The following is a 27,702-nucleotide window of genomic DNA, read 5'->3' as shown; positions in this document are numbered from 1 at the left end:
TCTTTAATGAGGGAAATGACAAATACGATAATTCATGCAATACCTCCTCTAAGATCACTGGACAAATTATTCTGACCAGTCGTATTAATTTGCAGAGTGCACATGTCAAATAATTGTGGAAAAGCTTTATTGAAGAAGTCTGGATTATTGAACGCCTTTAAAACCTGAAAGGAGAGATGACCAAAGGAAATAGTATTTAATGCCACGAAACATGAGGAAGCTAAAACATTACACAAATTGATCAAATATTAAACTAGACAATAAAAAGCAGAATCTAGATAAAGCATAAGTAAATTACTTTCTACCCAGATTATTTTGTAGTGTATATGGAAAGCAAGCAAGGGTGCAAAGATCATCCCTATCGGCATACAACATATGTACTAAATCCACCTATTTTGCCCAACTTTTTTCCCAAAGCGCATTTGATTTGTTGAAACTTTCAGTACAGCAGTATAATGTAAGTTCCTTGCCTTTCAAATTATAGCATGCAAACAACAACTATGCCTCAATCCAAGAAATTTGGTGTCAGCTGTATGATCCTCAGTAACCATGTTGCTCCATTTAACTATACCATATGACATACATTTCCTCTAGAAAACTAATCCAAGCAATTTGGTGTCAGCTGTATGATCCTCAACAACTATGTTGCTCCATTTAACTATACCATATGACATAACATTTCCTCGAGGTAGAAAACTCTCTCTCTGAAAACATTCTGGAATTTCTGATTGAATAGCAAGGAGTCCTCAAGACAGTTCCAGTTAGCCAAAACCCAGTGCTCCAGCTTAACAATACATGCAAGTATTCTATTTCATTGAAAGCTTTGCTTTTAGATCCACATATATCTATCTGGTTATCCACTTCTTGCTATGCATAATTTTCACCTTTCATCCCTTTGGTGCAAAATCTTGAACATTCTTGACATAAGTTATGGTTTTGAGCATTCTTCAACTATTGGGGGTCTTTTTACCTAGAAGAGAGATTGTGTGTGCGGGGTGGGGGATCAACTCACCTGAAGGTTTCAGAAGAGTTAACAAACTTAACAAGCAAATGTCTTAATGAGACTTTGAACCTATACCACATACATACTGCTTCAGAATATACCTATGCAAAGTAGGCGTATAGCATCATGCATGTCAGTACCTTTTCAGTTCCCGCTGCACAATAAAGTTCCATTTTCTATATTTACATTATCTAAAGCATATTTTATTGGATTATGGAAGAAGCTAAAAGATTGGATCTTCAAAATCCTATCTACCAGTGTTGAATGTGTCTGAATGATGTGATACTATTCAACTATGAAGGTTTAATTCATTTCACTTAAGGGTGGTTTAAATTGTGACAAGGGATAACAATCCCAGGAAAAGATACAAGATTATTTTATCTTGCGTTTGGTTAAGATTTTGCTTCCAAGATTAACAATCCCAGGATTATATATAACACAATTGTATACATAATAACACTATTCTTCCTATTTTACCCTTGAGAGTTATTAGCCTTGAAAGTATGAATTTGACCAACATAGGAAAACTAAATGATTAATTCATGTTCATTGGCAAATTTAATTAATCAAAATAAAATAATTTATGTTCATTTATTGAAAACTTAACTTCAAGAAAACGCTAAATAAGGGTACAATGGTAAACTTACATAATTTCTTAATAGACGTGAATCTAAAATGGTGACATATAAATAGGAACAGATGAAGTATAATTTTATACCGCAATCAATGTGGGAAAACAATCCCAGGATAAGACACTAAAATGACAAATATGCTTTTCTCCAAAGTTCTCTCAACTGAAACTTTTATCTACTTCCCATGAAGTGGGTTCAGAACCTGAGGTCTCAAGCCTCAAGTTCAAATCCAAGTAGAGACAAAAATCACTAGGTGATTTCTTCCCATCCGTCCTACCCTTAGTAGAAAGAGTTATCGAGTACCTGTTGCATGTGGGAGATGGCAGCTAGCCCGGACACCACGGTTTTATAAAAAAATGAAAATATTTCATAGACAGAAGATTATTCACATAACTGCTGTAAGATATTTCAGGCAAAAAAGATTGGATTTTCCTGCCTGCATGAATAAAGGTGCTCAAACAACCAGAGTGCAAATACCTGCTCAAGACAGGAGAAAGCTGCTTCACGATACTTCTTCGTTTTCTTTGAACATGCAGATAATATAAGACTCAAAATGGCATCTGGTGTGTTAGGATCAGCAGCAGAAATTGATTTATGACACGACATACAGAGTGCAGATAACGCAGAGAGTACTGCATCCTTTCCCTGAATCATATCAATGCATTTTTCTGTTAAATTATCACTATGATAATAATTAAACAATAAGCACGATATTCTGTACGGGTTTAAGTAAAAGATCTGGGTGATAAATTAAGCCTTCAAAGATTGCAAAAAGGGATGGTTACCAATACATATCATTCAGCCATCTAGTTTACCAAACATGGCCAAAGTATACACTACATATACATTCGGTTGTATATGGTGTGTATGTGTGTGTATATTAGATGTATAGGTATGTATATTAGTATAAATTATACACTACATATACGTTGTGTACATAATTTGTAAACTAGATGGGCCAAAGGCATTGTGCTGTAATTTTCTCTTGAAAAAACCCTAAACTATCGTGGTTTGACATGATCTCTCGCAACCCAAACTTGAATCTGCATCAATAATATATTGTAATATGAAGCAAGTTGTAACAAAAATATACCAGTGTGATCTCACATATGGGGTATGGGGAGGATGAGGTGTACGAAGACCTTACCCCTATCATTGTGGGGTAGAGAGGACATTTCTGATAGTCCCTCGGCTCAGGAAAAAAATAAATTTCAGGAGAGTTTTGAGAATGCAACAGTACAAAGTCTATGATAGAAATATTAAAGACAGAAAAATACTGACATCAAAACTAGTAAAGTCTAAAGATAACCAAAGCATAATAAACAACCATAGTAATACAATGGACAAATAAGATAATGTTAGCTAGGTGCTCACTAGAATCATGCTACCACTGAAAAGAGACAATAACTCGACTACCTCTTATCTAGGGTCATGTCCTCAGTGAGCTGAAGATGTGTCACGACTCATGTCTTGTCTAATTACCAGTGCATTCTTCCTTGGTCTACCTCTCCTCAGAACTGTCATTGCCAACCTCTCACAACTCCTCATTGAGGAATCTATGCTCCTCCTCTTCACATGTTTAAACAATCTCACCCTCGCTTCCCGCATCTAATCCACCACGGAGGCACTCCAATCTTGCCTTATATATCTTCGTTCTTAATCTTGTCTCTCCTACTATGATTAGTTATCCATCTAAGCATCGTCATTTATGCTACCTTCATCTTCTCAGCATGAGAGTTCTTCAGCCAACACGCTGGTACAACAATGTCGGTCTAACAACTACTCTATAGAACTTACCTTAAGTATTGTGACATATTCTTATCACATAGGACACCAAATACAAGCCTCCATTTCATCTACCTGGCTCAAATATGATGTGAGATATCCTTGTTGATCTCCCCATTTCCTTGGATTATAGACCTAGGATACTTGAAGCTTCTTCTCTTGGGGATGACTTGAGTATCAACCTTCACTTTCTCATCGCCTCTTGTGATGTGTCACTTAACTTGCCTCCATGTATTTTGTTAGTCTTGCTCAACCTGAGGCATTTAGACTCTAAGGTTGTAGTCTATCACTAACTTTGTTCCATATCTCATCAATCAATATTATGTCATCTGCAAAAAAAAATACACCATGATACCTCCCCTGGGATATGCCGCATACTTGTCTATCACTAAAGAAAACAAAAAGGGGCTAAATGTCGATCTCTGATGCAACCCCATCACTACCGAGAAGTGTTTTGGGTCTCCTTTGTTTTTACTCGGGACTTGGCTCTATCATACATGTTCTTTATTGTTCTAATGTGTGCCATGAGTACACCTTTAGACTCCAAGCATCTCCACAAAACCCCTAGTGGACCTTGTCATATGCCTTTTCTAGGTCGATGAGCACCATATGCAGGTTTCTTTCCTATCCTTATACTACTCTAATAATCTCCTAACGAGATGAAGGCCTCTGTAGTAGTAGATCAGTCTGGCATGAATCCGGATTGGTTCTTGAAAATAGACACATCCTCCTCATCTTAATCTCCCCCATCCTCTCCCAAACTTTTTAGTGTGGCTTAGTAGCTTGATGTCCCTATAGTTATTATATCACCATTATTCTTGTACAATGGAACCACAGTGCTCCACCTCCATTGATTGGGCATTTTAGTTGTCCTAAAAATGACATTAAACAATTCAGTTACACGTTCCATACCTACTTTGCCTACACTATTCCAAAATTCCACCAAGATCTCATCTAGTCCGGTTGCTCTTCCCCTCATCATCTTACAAAATCATCCATCACAATAATCCTATACAAGTCTCATTTAAGAGTATATAAGTACGCATGTCATCGTCGTCTAATGTGTGCCTCTTCCACCAATACTTTTGTTATCCTCGTCTTTGATACACTTCACTTGATCTAGGTCGTGGGCCTTCCCCCTCTCTCCACTACTATAATATGAAGTGTTACACATAATTTTCTTATTGAATTCACTGCATATACTCATATTCCATATTAATTGGATTTAAACAAAAAATAATCATAATACTGATCTTCGTTTATGAACTGAATTTTAGTATGATAAAAGAATAACATGGGATCATAATTCAAAAATCACTCTAAGATGAAATTCCTCCAACTAGAACTCTTTTACCCTCTGATTTTAGATGATCACAACACTAACAAAGTAGGAGGATTACAAACTAGTCATTTTGGAAGTATATGATCATTAATACAAATCAGTAACATATATACATACACACAAGCAACACATATACAAGCAGTTTGATGATAAGCAAAGCATGATGTAGTGATCATAGGTAAAAAAAGAATACTATTACAATATTTCTCAAAAAAAAAAAACTTTTACAACATGAAAAAACATGTTCTTTTTTTAAACTGGTAACTTTATGAAAAAACATGTTATGAAACAACATAGTACTTCCTTTTGCTTCATTTTATGTGATAGTTGTTAGTTTGAAAACATAGTTCAAGACATAATTTAAATTTTATATAGTATTGTGGCAATGTTGTTCATAACAAGGGAGACATTCAAAATTGCAACTACTAAAGGGGTATCAAGTTGCTAGGCAACACTATGAAGGTGTGGGAGAGGGTGGTGTTGAGGTTGAGGTTGAGGTTGAGGAGGCTCGTGAGTATTTTGAGAACCAGTTCGGATATATGTCAGGACGCTCGACTACAAAAACCAGTCATCTCGTAAGGAGACTAGTGGAGCAATATAGGGAGAGGAGGAACTTACATATGGTGTTCATTGACCTAGAAAAGACTCACGACAAAGTACCTAGGAAGGTGTTTAGAGGCTAGTAGTGTACCTGTTGCGCACACAAGGTCGATTAAGGACATGTATGATGGAGCTAAGACCCAAATAAGAATAGCGGGAGGGACTTAGAGCAATTCCCAATGTTGATGGGGTTGCACTAGGGATCAACCCTAAGTCTGTTTTTATTTGTCTTGGTGATGGATGTATTAACGCGACAAATTCAAGGTGAGGTGTCATGGTGTATATTATTTCCAAATGACATAATTTTGATTGACAATACTCACGAAGGAGTTAATGCTAAGTTGGAGTTTTGGAGACAAACCCTGAAGTCTAAAGAGTTTAGGTTGAGCAGGACCAAGACAGAATACCTAGAGTGCAAATTTAGTGAGGTGACACACGACACTAATGTGGAAGTGAGGCTTGATACACAAGCCATCCAAAAGAGAGGTAATTTCAAGTATCTTGGGTCTATTATCTAGGGAGATGGAGAAATACACAAGGATGTACGTATTGGTGTAGGGTGAATAAAATGGAGGCTCGCATCCAAAATCTTGTGTGATAAAAAGTTGCCACCTAAACTTAAAGGCAAGTTCTACCGAGTGATGGTTAGACCAATTATGTTGTATCGGGCAGAGTGTTGGCCACTCAAGAACTTTCATATTCAGAAAATGAAGGTGGCAGAGATGAGGACGTTGTGATAGATATATGGGTTTACTAGGAGGGATAGGATTAAGAATGACGATATCTAAGACAAGGTGGGAGTGACTTCAATGGAAGACAAGATACGGGAAGCAGTAGCCTGAAGAAGTATTGGGAAAAGGTGATTAGATAGGACATGACACAGTTGCAGTAAACTGAGGACATGACCTTAGATAGAATGGTGCGTAGGACGCAAATTATGATAAAAGGATAGTAGGTAGGAGTGCATTGTCGTGGTGCCCTTACTAGTAGTCTTAGGGCTATGTTTGTAGTTTCTTATTCTTCGATTTTATTGATATCTTTTGTTTCGTGTAGCTTGATTGTAGTATTATTTGGTTGTAGTACTTTCTGCTACTATTTGTTGTTAACCCTATTGTTTCTTGTACTCCATTACGTTTTTCTTTAATCTATTTATGTCTTGAGCAAAGGGTCTATTGAAAACAGTCTCTCTATCTCACCTCTGAGGTAAAGGTAACGTCTGCATACACCACCCTGCCCAGACCTCACTATGACATGTTTTTTTTATTTTATCTCACGGGTTGTTTGATCGAATAAAGTTTAAGACATTGAATGGGTCTATCGGAAACCTCTCTACTCACCTCTAAGCAAAGGGTCTATCGAAAACTGAACATGTTGCATTACTCCTCTGCTTCATTTTATCTGATGTTGTTTGATTGAACAGAGTTTTAAGAAAATAAGAATTTGTATTATATATGTGAGAAATATAAGAGACGAATATTATTGAATTGTTGCATCTATATTATTACAGAGAGACTCTATTTATAGACACTACAATACAATTCTTTATCAAGTAGGAAACTATACACTATTCTTATTCCTATTATTATTATTCATATTTCTATTCTAAGTAGGGTTGTATATACCTATTCCAATTCTAACACTCCCCCTCAAGCTGGTGCACACAAGTCATATGTACCTAGCATAGATGTAATTAATATGAGGAGCGTGAGGAGCTTGGTGGAGATACTTGTAAGTTGATCACTCGACTTCACAAATTGACAGTCAATCTCAATGTGCTTAGTCTTCTCATGAAATACTAGATTTTATGCAGAATGTTGATAAAACATAAAATGATTAGCCCCACTATGAGTCATGCAAAACTCTTGAATTACTATGTTGAAATTCCCAAACCAAGCTCGAGAAGACTATATCAGACCATAGAGTGAACTACGCAATTGACATACAAAGGCTACTAGACCTATTCCAATTCTAACACTCCCCCTCAAGCTAGTGCATACAAGTCATATGTACCTAGCATAGATGTAATTAATACGAGGATCGTGAGGAGCTTGGTGGAGATACTTGCAAGTTGATCACTCGACTTCACAAATTGACAATCAATCTCAATGTGCTTAGTCTTCTCATGAAATACTAGATTTTATGCAGAATGCTGATAAAACACAAAATGATTAGCCCCACTATGAGTCATGCCAAACTCTTGAATTACTATGTTGAACTTCCCAAACCAAGCTCGAGAAGACTATATCAAACCATAGAGTGAACTACGCAATCGACATACAAAGGCTACTAACCCCCCCCCCCCCAAGTAACAAAATCAGGTGGTTTCTCCATATAAACTTATTCACATTATAGCGGTCGCCAAAAAGTGCTCAAAATCTGGTATAAATATATGGATCATCTTGGAATCAATAGATGAGTCAATATTAAACACGAAAGTCACTGAAAAGCTGACCAAAACATGCTCATGCGTCGGAGTATTAGATTCATGGCCGAAAGTGGTAACAATCTAAGAAATAAAATTATATGGGTAGGGTCGAAATTATGGAACAACCCTACTAAGAAAGAGAATTATATGGGTAGGGTCTAAATGATGGCACGACCCTACTGAAAAATCAAAATTATATGGGTAGAGTCGGATTGACGGCACGACCCTACTGAAAAAAGAGAACTTATATGGGTAGGATCGCAATAATGGCACGACCCTGCACAAATAAGAAAGTAGTCACCGGAAAAAATGATGTTACGCAAATCAAATAAAAAGTAGTAAACGGAAGGATGACACAGAGCTACACAAATTGGATATGAGAAAGTAGTCACCAGAATGATGGTATGGTGCTACACAAATAAGATATGAGAAAGTAGTCACCAGATGATGGTACGGTGCTTCACAAATTAAATATGAAAAAAGTAATCACCGAAAAGATATGCTCTAATATCATGTAAAGATATATCACCTAGGCCTAACTCAATCCCAAAAACCAGTTCATTACCCAACCAATGTGGGACTTTTACCCGCTCTAACACCCCCCCTTCACGCCCAGGCCCGACTGAAGCGTGGAGTGAGAGTCCAAACCGGATGGACCTTACTCTGATCCCATTTGAGAAATATAAGAGAAGAATATTATTGAATTGTTGTATCTACATTATTATAGAGACCCTATTATAGACACTACAATCTAACTTGCTCGGACTCGGGTGCAGGTGTTCGATACGGGTGCGAATCTAGAGATCGGATCCTTCATGATTTAATTTTTAAGATTCGGGGATTATGGATACGGGTGCGGGGATTCGCCTAAATATAATTAAAATATCTAAAAATAAAGTTATAAAACCTAAATTATGAGATATTATGTGAGAACTTGAGGAGAATCTTGGATAAAGATTAAAGGAAAATGAGTGACATAGCAAATTCTATATAAAAGGTATTCCATTTTCTTTAGTTTCACCTTAGCTTTTGTATTGATTATAGAAATCATTAAAACTGTCCAGACTTTCTCCAGCGATTTTGGTCAAAGTACCCAAAATTAGTTGACCAAATCGGACACGGATCCCACACCCATGTAGTGTGTCAACACGGGTGCGGCACCAAAAGTGAAGAGCCCGAGCAACTTAGATTACAATACAATCCTTTATCAACTAGGAAATATATACTATTCCTATTACTATTCTAATTCTTATTCCTAGTCCTATTCTAAGTAGGATTACATATACTTATTCCAATTCTAACAATATAGTGGCACGGAATATATATATATATATAGATATATGACCAAGTGAAAAGCTAGTTTGGCTGTGAAAATATTGCAAAATTTAAAAGTTGAAAAAGTTTAGTGATGTAAATTCTTTAAAAAATTGTGAAATATGCATAAAATAATATTACTATCAACGGAATCATGTTATAAGATCTTGGAACATCCCAAAATGGAAAGGCTACCATATAAACTGGAATGGAGCGAATGAGAAGAAATAATACCAGTTTACCCAAGGAAATAAAAAGGTAAAAGTACCAATTCCTACCTCCCATATGCGTCCAGGGATTTCTTTCAAGAGGGATGAGAGGAGTACATGGTGCTGTGAGGAAACCACCTCACCAAGGATGTCACAGAGCTTTCTTACTGCCTGAGCAGCCTGCATGATGAATAGGATAGTAAAACTCTTGAAACAGCCCAAAATACCTTTTTCGCTAAGGTGCAAGGGGAAAACTGCAGATAGTTAAATTTCCATGCACTTATCTAGGATTGGGAGTGAATATAAGAAAGATCATTAGTACCTTCTGTTTACGAGACCATGAGGATGACATAATTCCTCCACTGATAAGCTCAACGATCTCCCCCAAGTACAATTGAAGAGTAACCCGTTCACTACTCATATTTTCCTCCCACATTTCTTCATACAAATTAGAAACAGATTTTTCATCCTCAAATCTGCATAAGATTATTTATTGGTTCAATTGATAAGCACTGGTCATAGAAAATACCGTTAGGAGAAATTTAAAATACTTGGCATTACAACCGGACAAAACCTGCAAGCTCAAGTAGAAGGTTCAATTATGTAAATATTGTTGCAAGTATTTAAAAATTGTTCTAAAAGAGGGGGATGGGGGTACTTGTTACCATTTCCCAATAAAAAGGGAAGGTGGTGGAGGTAGAATAAACAGAAAGTTCAGAGTTCGCATTGACTACTACATCAGGCTGTCCTACCACTAGAAGTTCAAGAACTTCATAACACTTCCATTTTAAAATGACATAAAATATTTGTCAAAGGTGGCCCTTAAGTCAGTAGCCAACAAATAAAGCACCGGACTCAATCAGAATTACCAAGGAAGGAAAATATAAGGATCATGATCATTGAATAATATCAGAAACTGGACTTCAAACCATAAAGAAGAACGTCAATCATTAACTGGAAGTCTAAGGACAACACTTGACAACAGAAGATTTAGTGAAACAAGAGGGCATATTCTTACGGAGAATTGATAGAAAGAAACTGACAGCAAAACCTACCAGTATGCAAATTTGGGGGGAAAAAAAGAACCAAGAAACAGCATGCAAGATTGACGTTAAAAGCAGGTATTATCCTGACCTCGAACTTACAAACTTCTCCCAAATATCCAAACTCAGAGAATTGGGCAATAAAAAGTGCCATTCATGTGTAGAACAGGATACCAGATAACCGGCTCCCTAACTATACTACTCCGGAGAGAGAAATTAAATCCATTTTATGTATTTGAAACAAGATAATATAATATTCTTGAATTCGCTGTCCCAGTAATATTGAATTTGTTGTCATGTCAAGAGAAGTTAGCATTGTCCCATTATCCCAAATCCATACTGCTTAGGTTGTCATGCATGTAAATTTTTATGTTCATTTTTACATTTCTATACTTCGTTTGAACAAGATAACATGGCAATATATAGATTTCTTCGATAATTAAGGTTACCTCATTTTATACACATAGATGCGTTGTCATGTAAGAAGTGATAGCAAATTCAAGATTACTGGGACAATGCTAACTTCTCTTGGGAAAATTGACATAACATGAAACAAGATTACATAAAATTCACCATCACAGGCTATGAAATAGAGAAAGGAAAGATAGAGTCTGACCTTGAAATAAATATTACTGGCACAATCACATCATTATATCCACCCAAAACATCAGTAGCTGAGGAAAAGTAGCTTTTCAATAAAACTGCACATGCAATCTGTTCATTCCTGTCCCCGAGATGTAAAGCAGCAGTGTCTTCAATCAACTTCTGGGCCTGGGAAGGAGTTGCATACTTCAGAACTGTGGCACAAGCATTTGCAAACGCACGTTTTGAAGTAGCACTTCTTTCCTCCTTAACAGCTTGAAATAGAAGTCTCAGTAGCATGGTTGTAAAAGGTTTGATATTTACGCCAACTTTCTGCGCTAACAAGCTTATAAAATTTGCAACACCAACCCTGTCAATAGGAGAACAAATAACATGACATGAGAATTCAGAACTAGATCAATGGCGGTTCATCACCAAACAAATAGGATCTCTTCAATTTTTGAGATCAAAAGGTAATTAATCATTCAAGTCACACATACAATACAGAGATTGTTGGAGAGATGTGGAGTATGGAGGTACGGTACTCTAATTTCAGAAGAATGCTCAATGACTGGGAAATTGAGAAATTGACAGAGTAGCTGAATACTAAACCAGCTGGGGTTATTCCAGGGTACAACAGACAGTGAAGGATTAAAATAGAGCTCCAGATGTTACTTATGCTGTGAAGATTCAGAGTTAAATAGCCACGTGTCTTTACACTGTAGTGTCACTTCTCAACTGTTGCAACTATTTTTAAGTACAGTTGGAATCAGGTGGTCTATCCCAAAAACTACAACTGACCCTACCAAGGTACTGGTACAATCAGGGGGGAAATTTCAGGCGAAAGAAATGGTGGAACCTCATCACAGTTTGCATTTGTTGGATAACCTGGAAGGAAAGGAATGCCAGGTGTTCCATTTTGAAGGCAGAAGCAGGCTAGCAGCTCTACTCAGAAGTTAAAAATGAATTGTATCTTGCTGATTATGTTTTGGTGCAAAGAAAATTATGTAAATGATGATGAATCCATAATAGACTTGATAAAATCCTTGTAAGAAGAGCAAGGATAGGTTTTTGCTTACTTTTGGAATATGTAACAGTGATATCAAAAGCGAAAAGCACAAAAAAGCTCTAAGGTTTGTTGGAGCTTTAAGTGCAAAGCGCAAATAAAGCGTGAGCTTTATTGAGAAACGGTGCAAATAGAGAAAACATACAACTATATATATGTTCAGTCCAAGACTAATAATTATAAGCATAAATAACAAATATATGGACAAGGAAATTGATTGTTTTTTTTTTATAAAGCTAACTTTATATTCATGTCAAAACTCATCAGCAGAGCATGATGAGGTGGGATTTACAGCCCCACAGGGGGTAGTTTCAAAAGCCGAAACTGGGCAAAAACTTTATAATTGAGCTATAAAATCCACTAAGCTATCTACCTCCCCCACCAAATCCTGTTTACACCAAAAATACAGCAAGCTCAAGCTATTCATCTTGATTTTTTGAGTGTTGTTAAGTTTCCCATCGTGTGATCTTTCATTCCTTTCCTTCCACAATGTCCACCAAATGCAGGCTGGGATGCACTTCCACCAGTCTTCTTTGGATCTTCTTCTTCTGCCCACTCCTTCCCACTATCTCAGCAAGTCTAAAGTAGTCTTGGGCATTACCCAGTTAACTCCAAGTATACATAAGAACATGTCCCACAGATTTACAGCTGTTCTGCAGTGTAAGAAAAGGTGACTGTTAACTTCTGCCTCTTCCCCACACATGTAACACCTTGAGCAAATCTGTATACCTCTTCTTTGTAACACTTCATGGGTTAGACATGCTTTCCTGATTGCCAACCAAGTGAAACCTGAAACCTTGTGAGGGCTCTTGATTTCCCAAATTAGTTTCCAAGGCCATTCCACTTCCATAGTCTGATTAGAATTTAAACTCCAGTAACAAGACTTCACAGTGAAAATCCCTTTTGCATTTTCCTAATTGGAGTGTCAGGACCTTCAGTGACACCTGGAAATGCATTAAGTGTCTGTAGTAATTCTGCTACTATGTCAATCTCCCAGTCATTTAAACCCCTCCTAAAGATCAAATCCCAACCTTGAGTGCTCCACACCTGTGCCATAGTGTCCATCTGTTGTAGACTCAATATATAAAGATCTGGGAACATGATCTTCAAATTCTCTTCTCCTAACCAGAGTTCATTCCAAAAACTGGTTTTCACCCCATTCCCAATCCTAAAGGGTAGATTGGGGATAAAAGATGGCCAGTCTTCTGATTGTCTTCCAAACAGAGCATCCAAAAGTACCATTTGCTTCTTCAGTGATCCAATTGTTTTGGAGACCATATTTATGTGATATGAATCTCCTCCACAAAGCCAGATCTTCCCTACAGAACCTCCGTAGCCATTTCTTCAACAAGCTGACATTCTACGTACTCAACTTTTTTATACCCAAACCACCCTGAATTTTGTTTAGTGTCACTACATCCCATTTAACAAGATTATACCCAAGCTTCTTTTTATTTCCCTGCCACAGGAAGATTCTTCTTGATTTGTTGATTTTCTTCTCTATACTTCTTGGTATTGGGAATAAGCTCATCATATAAGTAGGGAGTGCATCCATCACTGATTTGATAAGAGTTATTCTGCCTCCCAAGGATAGATACTGACTTTTCCATCTTGACAACTTCCTCTCACATCTTTCTAGTACTTCATTCCAGACTTCCACCTCTTTGTTCTTTGCACCAAGGGGCATTCCAAGGTATTTTGTTGGGAGGGAGGCTACCTGACAGCCTAAATTCTCAGCAAGCACCTGCATATTTGCCACCTGGTTAACTGGGTATAAACAACTTTTATGCCAATCGACATGCAATCCTGATATTCCTTCAAAGATGGTTAAGATGGCCCTCAAGTGTCTTATTTGATTAACTTCAGCTCCACAGAAAACCAAAGAGTCATCTGCATATAACAGGTGTGAGATCTCCATAACCTCTCCCCTATTTGCATTTGCACAAAACCCTTGCAGCCACCCATTCTCATTTGCTTTCCTGATCATGGAGTTGAGGCCCTCCATAGCTAAGATAAATAGGAATGGTGACATAGGGTCACCTTGTCTCAACCCTCTTTGTGACTGAAAAAACCCTTCGGGATTGCCATTAATGATAAGGGAGAACTTCACAGTAGATATACAAATCTCAATCCAGTTGATCCATTTATTTCCAAAGCCCATATCTCTCAAAATCTTCAGGAGGAAGGACCAATTTACATGGTCATAAGCCTTCTCAATGTCCAGCTTGCATAAGACTCCAGGTAGATTTTGCTTCACCCTACAGTCCACTAATTCATTTGCTAGCATTGATGCATCCATTATCTGCCTACCCTTTAGAAAAGCCATTTGATGCCCATCCACCAATACCCCAATGACCTTCTTCATTCATTCTGTGAAGCTTGGCTATGATTTTGTATACTCTGACAATCAGACTTATTGGTCTGAAGTCCTTCAACTCTTCTGCTCCATGCTTTTTAGGGATTAAGGCTACAAAAGTGGCATTGAATGATTTCTCAAAAGTTTCCTTCTGGTGAAAGTTATGAATTGTCTGCATCAAGTCCTCCTTCAAAGTCTCCCAGCAGACTTTGAAGAAACTCATGGTGATTCCATCAGGCCCAGGTGCCTTGTCACCATCACAGTGTTTGATTATATCTAGCACTTCATCTTCACTGAAAGGTCTTTGCAACCACTCTTGTTCCTCTTGGGATATTCTAGGACAATTCACATACTCAAAAGAAGGCCTCCATAGCTCTATTTCAGTATAGAGTTTTTTATAGAACTCAATCATATTCAACTTAATGTCTTCTGGCTCTTTGACCTCCTCTCCGCTGATTATTAGTCTGTCTATATTATTATATCTCTTGTGAGCAGTAGCCATCCTTTGGGAAAACCTAGTATTGTTGTCTCCCTGTTTCAACCATAGAATCCTAGATTTTTGTCTCCACCTAGACTCCTCAATTTTTGCCAGTTCTTCCAATTCTACCAAGATTCTAGCCCTCACCATCAGCTCATCCTCTGTCAGAAGTCTTGAATCTTGTGCCAGATCAATGTCACCTAATTCAGATAACAACTTGTTTTTCTTAGTGCCTAGTTCCCCACCTACTTGCTTACTCCATTCTTTGAGTTTCTGTTTCAGCAACTTCAGTTTCATACTGAGCTTGTAGTTAGGGCAGCCTTCAACTACAAACTCACTCCATCAACTATCAACTAGCCCCTTGAAACCATCCACTTTGAGCCACCAATTCTCGAACTTGAAGTAGGACTTATTCTGCCACCAGTCCCCACATTGTAGCATAATAGGGCTATGATCAGATGTCACTCTAGGCATTATCGTCTGCCTTATATTTTTGAAGGTTTCTTCCCATTCCCTTGAATATAAGAATCTGTCTAACCTGGCTGCACTGTGGTGGTTGGCCCCTCTGAACCATGTAAAATTCTCACCTTTTAATTGACGGTCGTGTAATTCCATCTCCTCAATCCAGTTGGAAAAATCTTTCATCACATTTGTGATCCTACTGCATCCTCTTCTTTCTGCCATGACTCTAACTGTGTTAAAGTCTCCACATGTGGCCCATGGACCATCACAAATAGTTCTAACTGCAGCTATTTCCTCCCAACAAAGTAGCTTCTCATCCCTGGTATGGGGAGCATACACTCCAGTGAGGTACCAGGTATAAAGGTTTTGAGTTGATACAAATTCATAGGTGATGGAGAATTGACCAGCTGCAACTAAAGTCCCTCTCCAAATTCTGCTGTCCCACATCATAAGGACACCCCCACAGCTACCCTCAGCTTCCAGGTAACCACATTTCATCCATCGGCATGACCATAATTGCTTAGCCATTGCTTCAACTTCCTTGCTGATCTTTGTTTCTTGAAAGCAGTAGACATCCGCTTTCCATTTTTGCATTAGACTCTTCACCATTATTCTCTTGTTTTGATCGTTTAGCCCCCTTACATTCCATGTCAATAGTTTGACTTTCATTTAAAAGTTAAACTTAAATTCTTCCCCCTGCTCCTGCTGCCTTCCACTTCTTCATCAAGGCTGGATTTTAAATTTTTCAGTTCATTTTTCCCAATTCTACTCTTTGGAGTAGACACTGCCTTACCAGACCCCTTATTATCCAACATTGATTTCCTCTCATCAATCTTCATTAATAGGGCTATGGTTTCTTTTTTGAAGCCTTCGAAAGCTACCCCATAGGTATTGCTCAACTCTAGGATATGAGAATTGACCCAATTTGATGCTTCTGTCTCGATAATTTCTTGAGAGCTTGGGAATTGAATATTGACTGGGTCGACCTCATGAATCTGCTGTATCTGCAAGTTTTGTTCTGCCTCTTGCATGATATTAGTTGTTCTTATTTCGGATTCTTTTCTTGTCTTGGAGCATTCTTGATTACGAGTCGTTTCCTGGTTGGAAACATTTTTCGCATCCCCTTCTTTTTGCCCCATCGTGTCTTCCTCCACCTCGGCTTCTTTTTCCCAGTTTTTGAAAGCTTGCAGGAACTTAGATGCCAGGTCTTTAATTTCTCTAAGATCTTTCTCCCCCTTCATGCCTCTCTCACGTGAAAAGTCATTTAGACTTTTGGGCTTTTTAGTATTATCAGTTAGATCTGGCTGTTTGTGATGTTGATTGTGTTTTGGGCCTTGATTTAATAAGGGCGAGAACTGGCCCAAATTTGCCATCAAGTTTGAATTAGAAGTGGGCCCAGGTCCTTTGTCCTTTACTGCCACCCCACGTGTTTTANCAAAGACAGATCTTCACTACAGAACCTCCATAGCCATTTCTTCAACAAGCTGACATTCTGCGTACTCAACTTTTTTATACCCAAACCACCCTGAATTTTGTTTAGTGTCACTACATCCCATTTAACAAGATTATACCCAAGCTTCTCTTTATTTCCCTGCCACAGGAAGATTCTTCTTGCTTTGTTGATTTTCTTCTCTATACTTCTTGGTATTGGGAATAAGCTCATCATATAAGTAGGGAGTGCATCCATCACCGATTTGATAAGAGTTATTCTGCCTCCCAAGGATAGATACTGACTTTTCCATCTTAACAACTTCCTCTCACATCGTTCTAGTACTTCATTCCAGACTTCCACCTCTTTGTTCTTTGCACCAAGGGGCATTCCAAGGTATTTTGTTGGGAGGGAGGCTACCTGACAGCCTAAATTCTCAGCAAGCACCTGCATATTTGCCACCTGGTTAACTGGGTATAAACAACTTTTATGCCAATTGACATGCAATCCTGATATTGCTTCAAAGATGGTTAAGATGGCCCTCTGGTGTCTTATTTGATTAACTTCAGCTCCACAGAAAACCAAAGAGTCATCTGCATATAACAGGTGTGAGATCTCCATAACCTCTCCCCTATTTGCATTTGCACAAAACCCTTGCAGCCACCCATTCTCATTTGCTTTCCTGATCATGGAGTTGAGGCCCTCCATAGCTAAGATAAATAGGAATGGTGACATAGGATCACCTTGTCTCAAACCTCTTTGTGACTGAAAAAACCCTTCGGGATTGCCATTAATGATAAGGGAGAACTTCACAGTAGATATACAAATCTCAATCCAGTTGATCCATTTATTTCCAAAGCCCATATCTCTCAAAATCTTCAGGAGGAAGGACCAATTTACATGGTCATAAGCCTTCTCAATGTCCAGCTTGCATAAGACTCCAGGTAGATTTTGCTTCACCCTACAGTCCACTAATTCATTTGCTAGCATTGATGCATCCATTATCTGCCTACCCTTCAGAAAAGCCATTTGGTGCTCATCCACCAATACCCCAATGACCTTCTTCATTCTTTCTGTGAGAAGCTTGGCTATGATTTTGTATACTCCGGCAATCAGACTTATTGGTCTGAAGTCCTTCAACTCTTCTGCTCCATGCTTTTTAGGAATTAAGGCTACAAAAGTGGCATTGAATGATTTCTCAAAAGTTTCCTTCTGGTGAAAGTTATGAATTGTCTGCATCAAGTCCTCCTTCAAAGTATCCCAACAGACTTTGAAGAAACTCATGGTGAATCCATCAGGCCCAGGTGCCTTGTCGCCATCACAGTGTTTGATTATATTTAGCACTTCATCTTCACTGAAAGGTCTTTGCAACCACTCTTGTTCCTCTTGGGATATTCTAGGACAATTCACATACTCAAAAGAAGGCCTCCATAGCTCTGTTTCAGTATAGAGTTTTTTATAGAACTCAATCATAGTCAACTTAATGTCTTCTGGCTCTTTGACCTCCTCTCCGCTGATTATTAGTCTGTCTATATTATTATATCTCTTGTGAGCTGTAGCCATCCTTTGGAAAAACCTAGTATTGTTGTCTCCCTGTTTCAACCATAGAATCCTAGATTTTTGTCTCCACCTAGACTCCTCAATTTTTGCCAGTTCTTCCAATTCTACCAAGATTGTAGCCCTCACCATCAGCTCATCCTCTGTCAGAAGTCTTGAATCTTGTGCCAGATCAATGTCACCTAATTCAGATAACAACTTGTTTTTCTTAGTGCCTAGTTCCCCACCTATTTGCTTACTCCATTCTTTGAGTTTCTGTTTCAGCAACTTCAGTTCCATACTAAGCTTGTAGTCAGGGCAGCCTTCAACTACAAACTCACTCCACCAACTATCAACTAGCCCCTTGAAACCATCCACTTTGAGCCACCAATTCTCGAACTTGAAGTAGGACTTATTCTGCCACCAATCCCCACATTGTAGCATAATAGGGCTATGATCAGATGTCACTCTAGGCATTATCGTCTGCCTTATATTTTTGAAGGTTTCTTCCCATTCCCTTGAATATAAGAATCTGTCTAACCTGGCTGCACTGTGGTGGTTTGCCCCTCTGAACCATGTAAAGTTCCCACCTTTTAATTGAGGGTCGTGTAATTCCATCTCCTCAATCCAGTTGGAAAAATCTTTCATCACATTTGTGATCCTACTGCATCCTCTTCTTTCTGCCATGACTCTAACTGTGTTAAAGTCTCCACATGTGACCCATGGACCATCACAAATAGTTCTAACTGCAGCTATTTCCTCCCAACAAAGTAGATTCTCATCCCTGGTATGGGGAGCATACACTCCAGTGAGGTACCAGGTACAAAGGTTTTGAGTTGATACAAATTCATAGGTGATGGAGAATTGACCAGCTTCAACTAAAGTCCCTCTCCAAACTCTGATGTCCCACATCATAAGGACACCCCCACAGCTACCCTCAGCTTCCAGGTAACCACATTTCATCCATGGGCATGACCATAATTGCTTAGCTATTGCTTCAACTTCCTTGCTGATCTTTGTTTCTTGAAAGCAGTAGACATCCGCTTTCCATTTTTGCATTAGACTCTTCACCATTATTCTCTTGTTTTGATCGTTTAGCCCCCTTACATTCCATGTCAATAGTTTGACTTTCATTTAAAAGTTAAACTTAAATTCCTCCCCCTGCTCCTGCTGCCTTCCACTTCTTCATTAAGGCTGGATTTTAAATTTCTCAGTTCATTTTTCCCAATTCTACTCTTTGGAGTAGACACTGCCTTACCAGACCCCTTATTATCCAACATTGATTTCCCCTCATCGATCTTCATTAATAAGGCTATGGTTTCTTTTTCGAAGCCTTCGAAAGCTACCCCATAGGTATTGCTCAGCTCTAGGATATGAGAATTGACCCAATTTGATGCTTCTGTCTCAATAATTTCTTGAGAACTTGGGAATTGAATATTGACTGGGTCAACCTCATGAATCTGTTGTATCTGCAAGTTTTGTTCTGCCTCTCGCATGATATTAGCTGTTCTTATTTCGGATTCTTTTCTTGTCTTGGAGCATTCTTGATTACGAGTCGTTTCCTGGTTGGAAACATTTTCGCATCCCCTTCTTTTTGCCACATCGTGTCTTCCTCCACCTCGGCTTCTTTTTCCCAGTTTTTGAAAGCTTGCAGGAACTTAGATGCCAGGTTTTTAATTTCTCTAAGATCTTTCTCCCCCTTCATGCCTCTCTCACGTGAGAAGTCATTTAGACTTTTGGGCTTTTTAGTATTATCAGTTAGATCTGGCTGTTTGTGATGTTGATTGTGTTTTGGGCCTTGATTTAATAAGGGCGAGAACTGGCCCAAATTTGCCATTAAATTTGAATTAGAAGTGGGCCCAGGTCCTTTGTCCTTTACTGCCACCCCACGTGTTTTAAAGCTGGCAGCCCCATCAGTCCTTCTATTAGCCACTAGATAATTCCTCGACAATTGCTGGATAATAGGGGGCGACTCACTTTCTTCTCCAACAACGTATCTCGCCGGCAACTCTGTCCACAATTGCATGGAAAAGGAAATTCCAGCATTGAGGATTGTCACCTCCTTTGGGATCCTCGAACCGTCGTCTTCAACCCTAATTCTTGCCCATTTAAGGTGATTTCTTAGTTGCGTCTCTTCCTCTGTTTCGACCCAACCCCCGCAAAAATCTCTAATGGATTTGAAGATTGTCTGCGACAATAGATGAAGTGGGAGGCCTACAATTCTAATCCAGGTCGAGCTTGGCCCATTCTCTCTGTTTGATGCCACTATTGTTGGTGTCCACCAGTCCAAACGGACTTTTGTGTTACACCAGACCCAATCCCCTGCAATCACTTGTTCAGCCGTATCTCTTGTCGCGAACTCGAACAAGAATTTTCCACCCCCCATCTCGTAAGTATTCAAACCATGAGTTTGTCTCCAATTCTTGTTGGTTCAACCCCCCACTTCCGACAAGGTAGGTATGGTCATATCCCTTCCTTCAAAGCTTCCAACTAAGCTTCTCTGTAGGACTTCATTATGGGAATTTGGGGCCATTCGTACCATTCACCAGCCGTATCGCTAATTCTCTCGATGTCAAAAGACTTGAAACCTATCGCAAAATAAATACAATCCTCCATAATAGAGGAAGATTTGACAGAAAAAGGATGAAATTGAGGGTTTCCGGTGATCGGAAGGACCACCGAAAAGGGGATGATGAGGTGAATCTAAAACATATTTTGGGAACTGTGAGGAAGATGTAACAGAAAAAGGATGATATTGAGGGTTTCCGGTGATCGGAAGGACCACCGAAAAGGGGATGATGAGGTGAATCTAAAACATATTTTGGGAACTGTGTCTAGGAGAAAAGTTAAACGCCACAGTTTTCTCTTTTTATTGGACAAGGAAATTGGTTGTTTTTACGATAAAGTGAAAAATCAATGGTTTAGCGTCACCTCTTCAGGAAATGCTTATTCACAAGGAAAAGTATCTCTTAGAATCTTGATGACGACATTGAAGCGCACATTAAGCGAGGTGAAGTGCTCAATACGAGCCTCACTTCAGGGTTTAAGCGCGCTTTAACCGCGCCTTTGCTAACACTGATATGTGCGTAGTTACTGTTAGAAATGAAAATGAATATGAATATGAATAGTATCCTTCTTGGTAAAGGCAGTGTTATGAAAGGCGCTTGCCTTTCGCATTTGGCGACAAGGCAAGGTGAGGCAATTTGAAAATGGCGAGCTATGGCGACGAAAAGGTGATGGCGAGGCGACTGGCTTCGCCTTTTTTTTTAAAGGTCTGATTTAGTAATTAAAAACCAAAATTAGGGTTTTTCTTGAGTATTTTTGAAAACTTTCACCTTTGCGACCTGCACTCCTCTTCTCCTCAGTAGCGACCCCTTTGAGTGTCGAGGTTCTTCGCGACTGCTGCCAAGTATGAGACCTTTTTTTTTCTTCTTCAGTTCTTCTCTTCTTCTCTTCTAGTTCTTCTCTTCTTTTCTTCTTCTTCTCTACTCTGTTTTTCAGTAGTGAGTGGCTGAGACTGTCACTGTGCTCTGTTTTCCAATGGTAATGTAGTAGTGACCTGAGTGCTCTGTTTTCAGTGGTAGTGACTGAGTGCTCTGTTCTGTTGGAGTGCTCACTGCTCACTGAACTCTGCCTATATTTTTTTTAAAAAAAATCAATCCTTCTATATTTATTTCTTCCCTACTCAATTTAGTTTTATACTAAATAATATAATATTTGTTTGTCCATAAATAATGAATTCAATGGCCTCTTATGGTAACAAAAAGGACATTGGAGTATTTCTTTTAGAGTTCTAGTATTGCTTGTCAATTGTCTTATGAATTATTGAGTCATTCAAGTTCTAGACTTTTAATATCTACTATTAGTTTTTGAATTGAAATATTTGCTAATGAATGTTACTGTTATTGAGATTTTGGATATTTATATATGAAATTACATATTTTAATTATTTGGTATTAATTGGCGCCTCAATTCAAAATGGAGAGCGCCTCGCCACGAGGCGAGGCAGGCCCTTTTCGCCTTTCGTCATCCAAAACACTGGGTAAAGGATTGTATTGTAGTGTCTATAAATAGGGTCTTTGTGTAGTAATGTAGAAACAACAATTCAATAATATCCTCCTATATTTGTCACATGGTATCAGAGCTTCCGTTGTCAACGGGTGGCTATTACCCATATATGTCGCCCGTCTGGCCAACGATTATGTTAACAAAAGTAGGGCCAATGATATACGCCTCAACCCCATAGTCAGGGGAAGAAAACTTAGTCAAACAGATCACCGTGCATCAATATGCGGTGACTTCCTAGAGTTGTTTTGTGTTAACCCCATATCCGTCAGTATTTGTGTAGCACCGTGCCATCTTTTCGATGACTACTTTTTCATATTTAATTTGTGTAGCACCGTGCCATCTTTCCGGTCACTATTTCTTCATATCTAATTTGCGTAGCATCATGCATCTCTTCGGACTACTTTTCATATTTAATTTGCATAGTACCATGGATTTTTCCAAACTACTTTCTCATATCTGAGTTACATAGCACCGTGTGTCTTTTTAGTAACTCCTTAGATTTGATTTGCATAGTTTCATTCGCCTTTCCGGTGACTCCGCGAATCTTATTTGCGTAGGGTTGTGTCATCATTCCGACCCTACTCATATAATTTCTCTTTTTTCAGTAGGGTCGTGCCATCATTCCGACCCTACCCATATTATTTCTCTTTTTCAATAGGGTCATGCCGTCCATCCGACCTTTCCTATATAATTTCTATTTTCTAGTTGGGTCGTGCCATCATTCCGACCCTACCCATATAATTTTATTTCTTAGATTGTGACCACTTTCAGCCATCAAATCTAATACTCAAGTGTATGAGCATGTTTCGACCAGTCTTTCAGTGACTTTCGTATTTAATATCGACTCGTCTATTGGTTCCAACACAATCATATATTTATACTAGATTTTGAGCACTTTCCGGCGACTGCTGCGAAGAAGTCTATATGGAGCAACCACCTAATTTTATTGCTCATGGGGGAGTTTAGTAGACTTGTATGTCTATTATGTAAGTCACTCTATGGCCTGAAACAGTTTGTGCAGGCTTGGTTTGGAAAGTTCAACACTGTAATTTCACTCTATATTTTATTGACATTATGCATCAAATTCAATATTTCATGGAAGACCAAATACATTGAGATTGGCTGGCAATATGCATCAAATCTAATATTTGATGAGAAGACTAAGCACATTGAGATTGATTGTCAATTTTGTGAAGTCGAGTGACCAGCTTGCAGATATCTCACCAAGCCCTCATCAATCCTCGTATTAATTATATTTGTAACAAGTTAGGTACATAGGATTTGTATGCACTAGCTTGAGGGGAGTGTTAGAATAGGAATAGGTATATACAATCCTACTTAGTATAGAAATAGGTATATACAATCCTACCTAGAATAGGAATAGGAATAGGAATATGAATAGTCATAGGAATAGGAGTAGTCCTACTTGGTAAAGGATTGTATTGTAGTGTCTATAAGTAGGGTATGTGTAATAATGTAGAAAAAACAATTCAATAATATTCTTCTCCTATATTTCACACAATTACCAGCACAACCTTTGTGCTTTGATTTTAATACAAATGTTACTTTCTCAAAAAAGAGACAATACAGAGAATAAGATAAATGTAGACTAAAATCCAATCAAATTGCAATTTTCATGTAAAATTACATATGGTACTTGCAAAATACCTGGTATTTAATCCAACACCAACACGAACTAATTGAGCAACACGAGGTACTAATAACTCCACCGACTGGGAATCAATAACATCAATGCAACGATCAAGAGTTTCCCACATTGGTGAACCCTTTGCTATTGATATACGGAGGTTTTCAAGCTTTTCGGTTTGTATACCAACATTTGCTGCATGCAACTGAGATAAGGGAGAGGCCCGAAGAAAGAGGAAAACATTAGAAAATGAAAAGAAAAATAGAATAATGTTCCAGACACTAATAAGTACCAAAGCAATATCAGAAACCACAGAATTTGCCAGACCTCAACGTAATTTAAACCTTGGTCTTCCAGGCTTGATAAGCTTTCAAGCATGCAGCAGACTAGGTCAGGCAGATGTGGCCGAAGTGCAACACCCGCACCCTGCAATTATTGAAAAAGCTGTTAAAAGAACCAAATTGGATTGTTTGAAGCTGAAACGAACTTACTGGATCTACGCAAGCAAGAAAAAGGTGGGATATTTGCATGGGCACTAGATTAGAATAGACAAGTTTGTCTTTCATCTAAAACATCTTCTACCATATACACATGATGATCGCCAACCACCAGATAAGAACTTTAACATTCAACTCTGGTGCAATAATCCAAGAACATTACAGAACGAAGCAAAGAAAATTCTTCTCAGTCAAGTATGCACAGAAGCACCATAATGATCTGACTGAAATGATTGATAGAGAAGGAAAAGACATGGCATTTTGAGTATTTTAGAAACTGGAAGGTCTACAAGACAGACTCATTAGTTCAATTTTCTAGATAGAATGAAACCTTTGTGAGTTTTGTAACCACTCCAATGGATGCCTTGCGAATGCTTTCAACTTTACTCATTATGCCTTCAGATAGCAGTAACGGCAACACAATCTCCATTGTCTTTGTTGCCTCTGAAACTTGTGTGAGAGAAACATCACATAATCTCAATGTTAGATTAGTAATAGCCCGGCATAATCTGTCACCCGAATTTCGTACAGACTCCTTTATGTCATCCATCGCACGGTAAGCAGTAGTCCATATTCTTTTTAAGTGCTTCTCAACCTATATCATATGCAATACTGACATTGTCAGATAAGGCAACAATTATGCTCTCTGCAATAAGGGATACCACAGATAAACAGATCAACAAGTACATCAAATTAAAGGATATGATTCCAAACTATAAAAACGCAAGACTGGAAAATTCCGGGAAAAGCTTATTTATCAATTGCTCCCTTACAAGCAATGCAGAGTGGGAAGAGTAAGCCATAATTTACATCCAAGAAAGTACCTCATTCTGCTATGAATACACATGACAGGCTCCTCCAAGGCTTACCAAAACTACTTTCCTAGTCGCAAAGAGACTTATTTGAGAATGGATCTCTAAACCCCATCACTGGAACAGGTTTTGGTGTTTGTTCACCTGATATTACATTATCATCCATTCTTCATGTACCTGAGTTTCCTGCTATCTGTTAGCCCCATCACCGAAGAACTAAGTTGTAGTAGTGAGTTCTTCCTTAACCACTGTGTTTTTAAGGATCTTCAAAAAAGGAACAGGATTGGCAGTTGTAAATTGCATGACGACTTATAACTATTTAGTTGGGACTGGAGACTCTAGTTAAGCCCTTTTTTGGAGGAAATGAGGTTGTCAATCAAGAAATAACCCAGTGGCATAGGCGGTTGGGGCACCCATCCTTTTTGGTTTTACAGATGTTGTACCCTAATTTGTTTTCCAGACTAAGTTTGACTCTCTGTTTTATAATGCTTGTGAATATATCAAAGCATACTAGAAACTCTTACCCTTTGAGTGATAATAGAAGTACTAATATTACGATTATTCAGCCGGATGTCCGAGGTCCTAAAACTATTTCTTTGCCTGAAAATTGATAGTTTGTTACCTTTATTGATTATTACCCTAGGATAACCAAAACTCCAAAAGTGAGGTTTCTCTTGTTTTTAGTCATTCCATAAGATAATTTGTACTCAATTTGAGCCTCAGATAAAAATTTTGTGAACTGAAAATGGCACATAATACATAGATAAAAGATTTGGTGCTTAAGGGAGTTCAATGGGATAATCCATCAAACTAGTTGTCCCTACACTAGTGCACAAAATGGGGTTGATGGAAGAACAAATAGGCGTCTGTTCAAAGTGGCAAGATCTCTTATGTTAACCCTGAATCTATCAAAAAACCACTGGGGATGCCATTCTAGTTGTTGTATATCATATCAAAAGAAATGCCACTTAAAACCCTCAATCATCAGAGTCCTCTTGAGGCTAAAGGGTGAGAATAAACATATTATTCCTCCGAAAAATGTTTAGGTTTGGTTCACACTAGGAGTTCTAGGAAACTTGATCTTAGAGCCCTTAAGTGTGTCTTATTGGGTATTCTCCTACACAAAAAGGCTACAAATGATTTCATCCTCACTCCAGTATCTATTGTCAGCATGCATTTTACATTATAAGAATTTGAGCTATTTCAGTCTTACACCATCACCTCTTCAGAGGAGAGCAATAAGAAGAAAAGATGATTCCCCCTAGTTTCACAGTTAAAACCACTACCCGTAGGGAAAAGTGAAGTTAGAGAAAAAACTCAAGGGAAGTTGTTGGGTGTTGGATAAATATGCTTCGATAACTTACTCAAGAAGAAATAGAGCAAAAAATCTCATAATGCAATCTGTCAAAGTTGAATTCTCTTCTACTGGTGAGTTATCTATATTTCTCTGAAAACGGACACACATCAGGGCATCAGGCTTGATCTTTAGATGACAAAAGATCTACATCTGATTATTGTACACTCGCAGGAGGAACCTAGTTACTTGGAGAAGTAAGAAGTAAAATATAATTGCAAGATCAACTGTAGAAGCAGAATAGAGTTATGGCCGAGGGCATTTGTGAGCTTCTTTGGCTACAAAAGTTACTAGAAGAATTGATATTTTTCAGGAAAAAGAAAAGGAAACTTTCCTTGTAGTGCGACAACAGAGTTGCAATCTATGTCACCATTCTTTAAGAGAAAGTTGCAATCTATGTTACCATTCCTCAAAATAAAAATTGCAATCAATTAGCTCAGAATCTTTTTCTTTTCTTTTTTGAGAATTATCAATTAGCTCAGAATCTTGTTCAACATACTGAACAAAACATATTGAAATTGATTGGGAATTCATGAAATAGAAAATTACTAGTGGCACCTTGAGTTCACTTCATGTACCTTCAGAAGAACAGCTAGCAGTTGTACTTACAAAAGGCCTCAGCAAAAGGACTTCTCATACTCTGATTTGCAAGGTGAGTGTTTACGACATTTTTGCTCTAACTTGAGGGGAGTGTTGATTGTGTTAATTCATTAGCATGATTTTTTTTTTATGACAAGGGAAACCCGCAGCCGCTACCCTTTGGGTGCGAACAAGGTAAAACCCCTGCTCCTATGCAATAGCTTGCAAACCACATAGGAGAGGTAACCCACACTAGGCAAGCCCAGTGGGACAAGCTCGACAGAAGGCAAACCACTTGCTTTCGCTGGCAAGGGGTTTTGAACTTGAGACCTCCAACATGGAAGTCCCAAGCCCAAACCACTGGGCCACCCCGAAAAGTAATTCATTAGTGTGATTTTAGGAGATCATTTTCCCTTTTCCTAGCGTAATTATACGAAAAAAAGTAATTTTTTTATTTCATTTGATTGTCTTTCCTTGATTAG

The 27,702-nt window shown here is 38.4% G+C and overlaps 1 protein-coding gene across 3 annotated transcripts in view; it reads right to left on the bottom strand.

The window, feature by feature from the left end:
- LOC125843570 (uncharacterized) overlaps positions 1-27,702 on the bottom strand; it is a 63,319-nt gene that overhangs the window by 9,368 nt on the left and 26,249 nt on the right. For all 3 annotated transcript variants that reach the window (XM_049522697.1, XM_049522696.1, XM_049522698.1), the window contains 8 exons: positions 24,807-25,070; positions 24,306-24,404; positions 23,999-24,183; positions 10,970-11,305; positions 9,633-9,786; positions 9,380-9,490; positions 2,113-2,280; positions 44-164 (listed from right to left, as the gene is read on the bottom strand). In XM_049522697.1, coding sequence (XP_049378654.1) covers positions 44-164; positions 2,113-2,280; positions 9,380-9,490; positions 9,633-9,786; positions 10,970-11,305; positions 23,999-24,183; positions 24,306-24,404; positions 24,807-25,070 — 1,438 coding nt within the window. The remainder of the gene's footprint in view (positions 1-43; positions 165-2,112; positions 2,281-9,379; positions 9,491-9,632; positions 9,787-10,969; positions 11,306-23,998; positions 24,184-24,305; positions 24,405-24,806; positions 25,071-27,702) is intronic.

Source organism: Solanum stenotomum, chromosome 11 (genome assembly GCF_019186545.1).
Source record: "Solanum stenotomum isolate F172 chromosome 11, ASM1918654v1, whole genome shotgun sequence".
Taxonomy (NCBI): Eukaryota; Viridiplantae; Streptophyta; class Magnoliopsida; order Solanales; family Solanaceae; genus Solanum; species Solanum stenotomum.
This window is presented reverse-complemented; position numbering and strand designations above follow the sequence as displayed.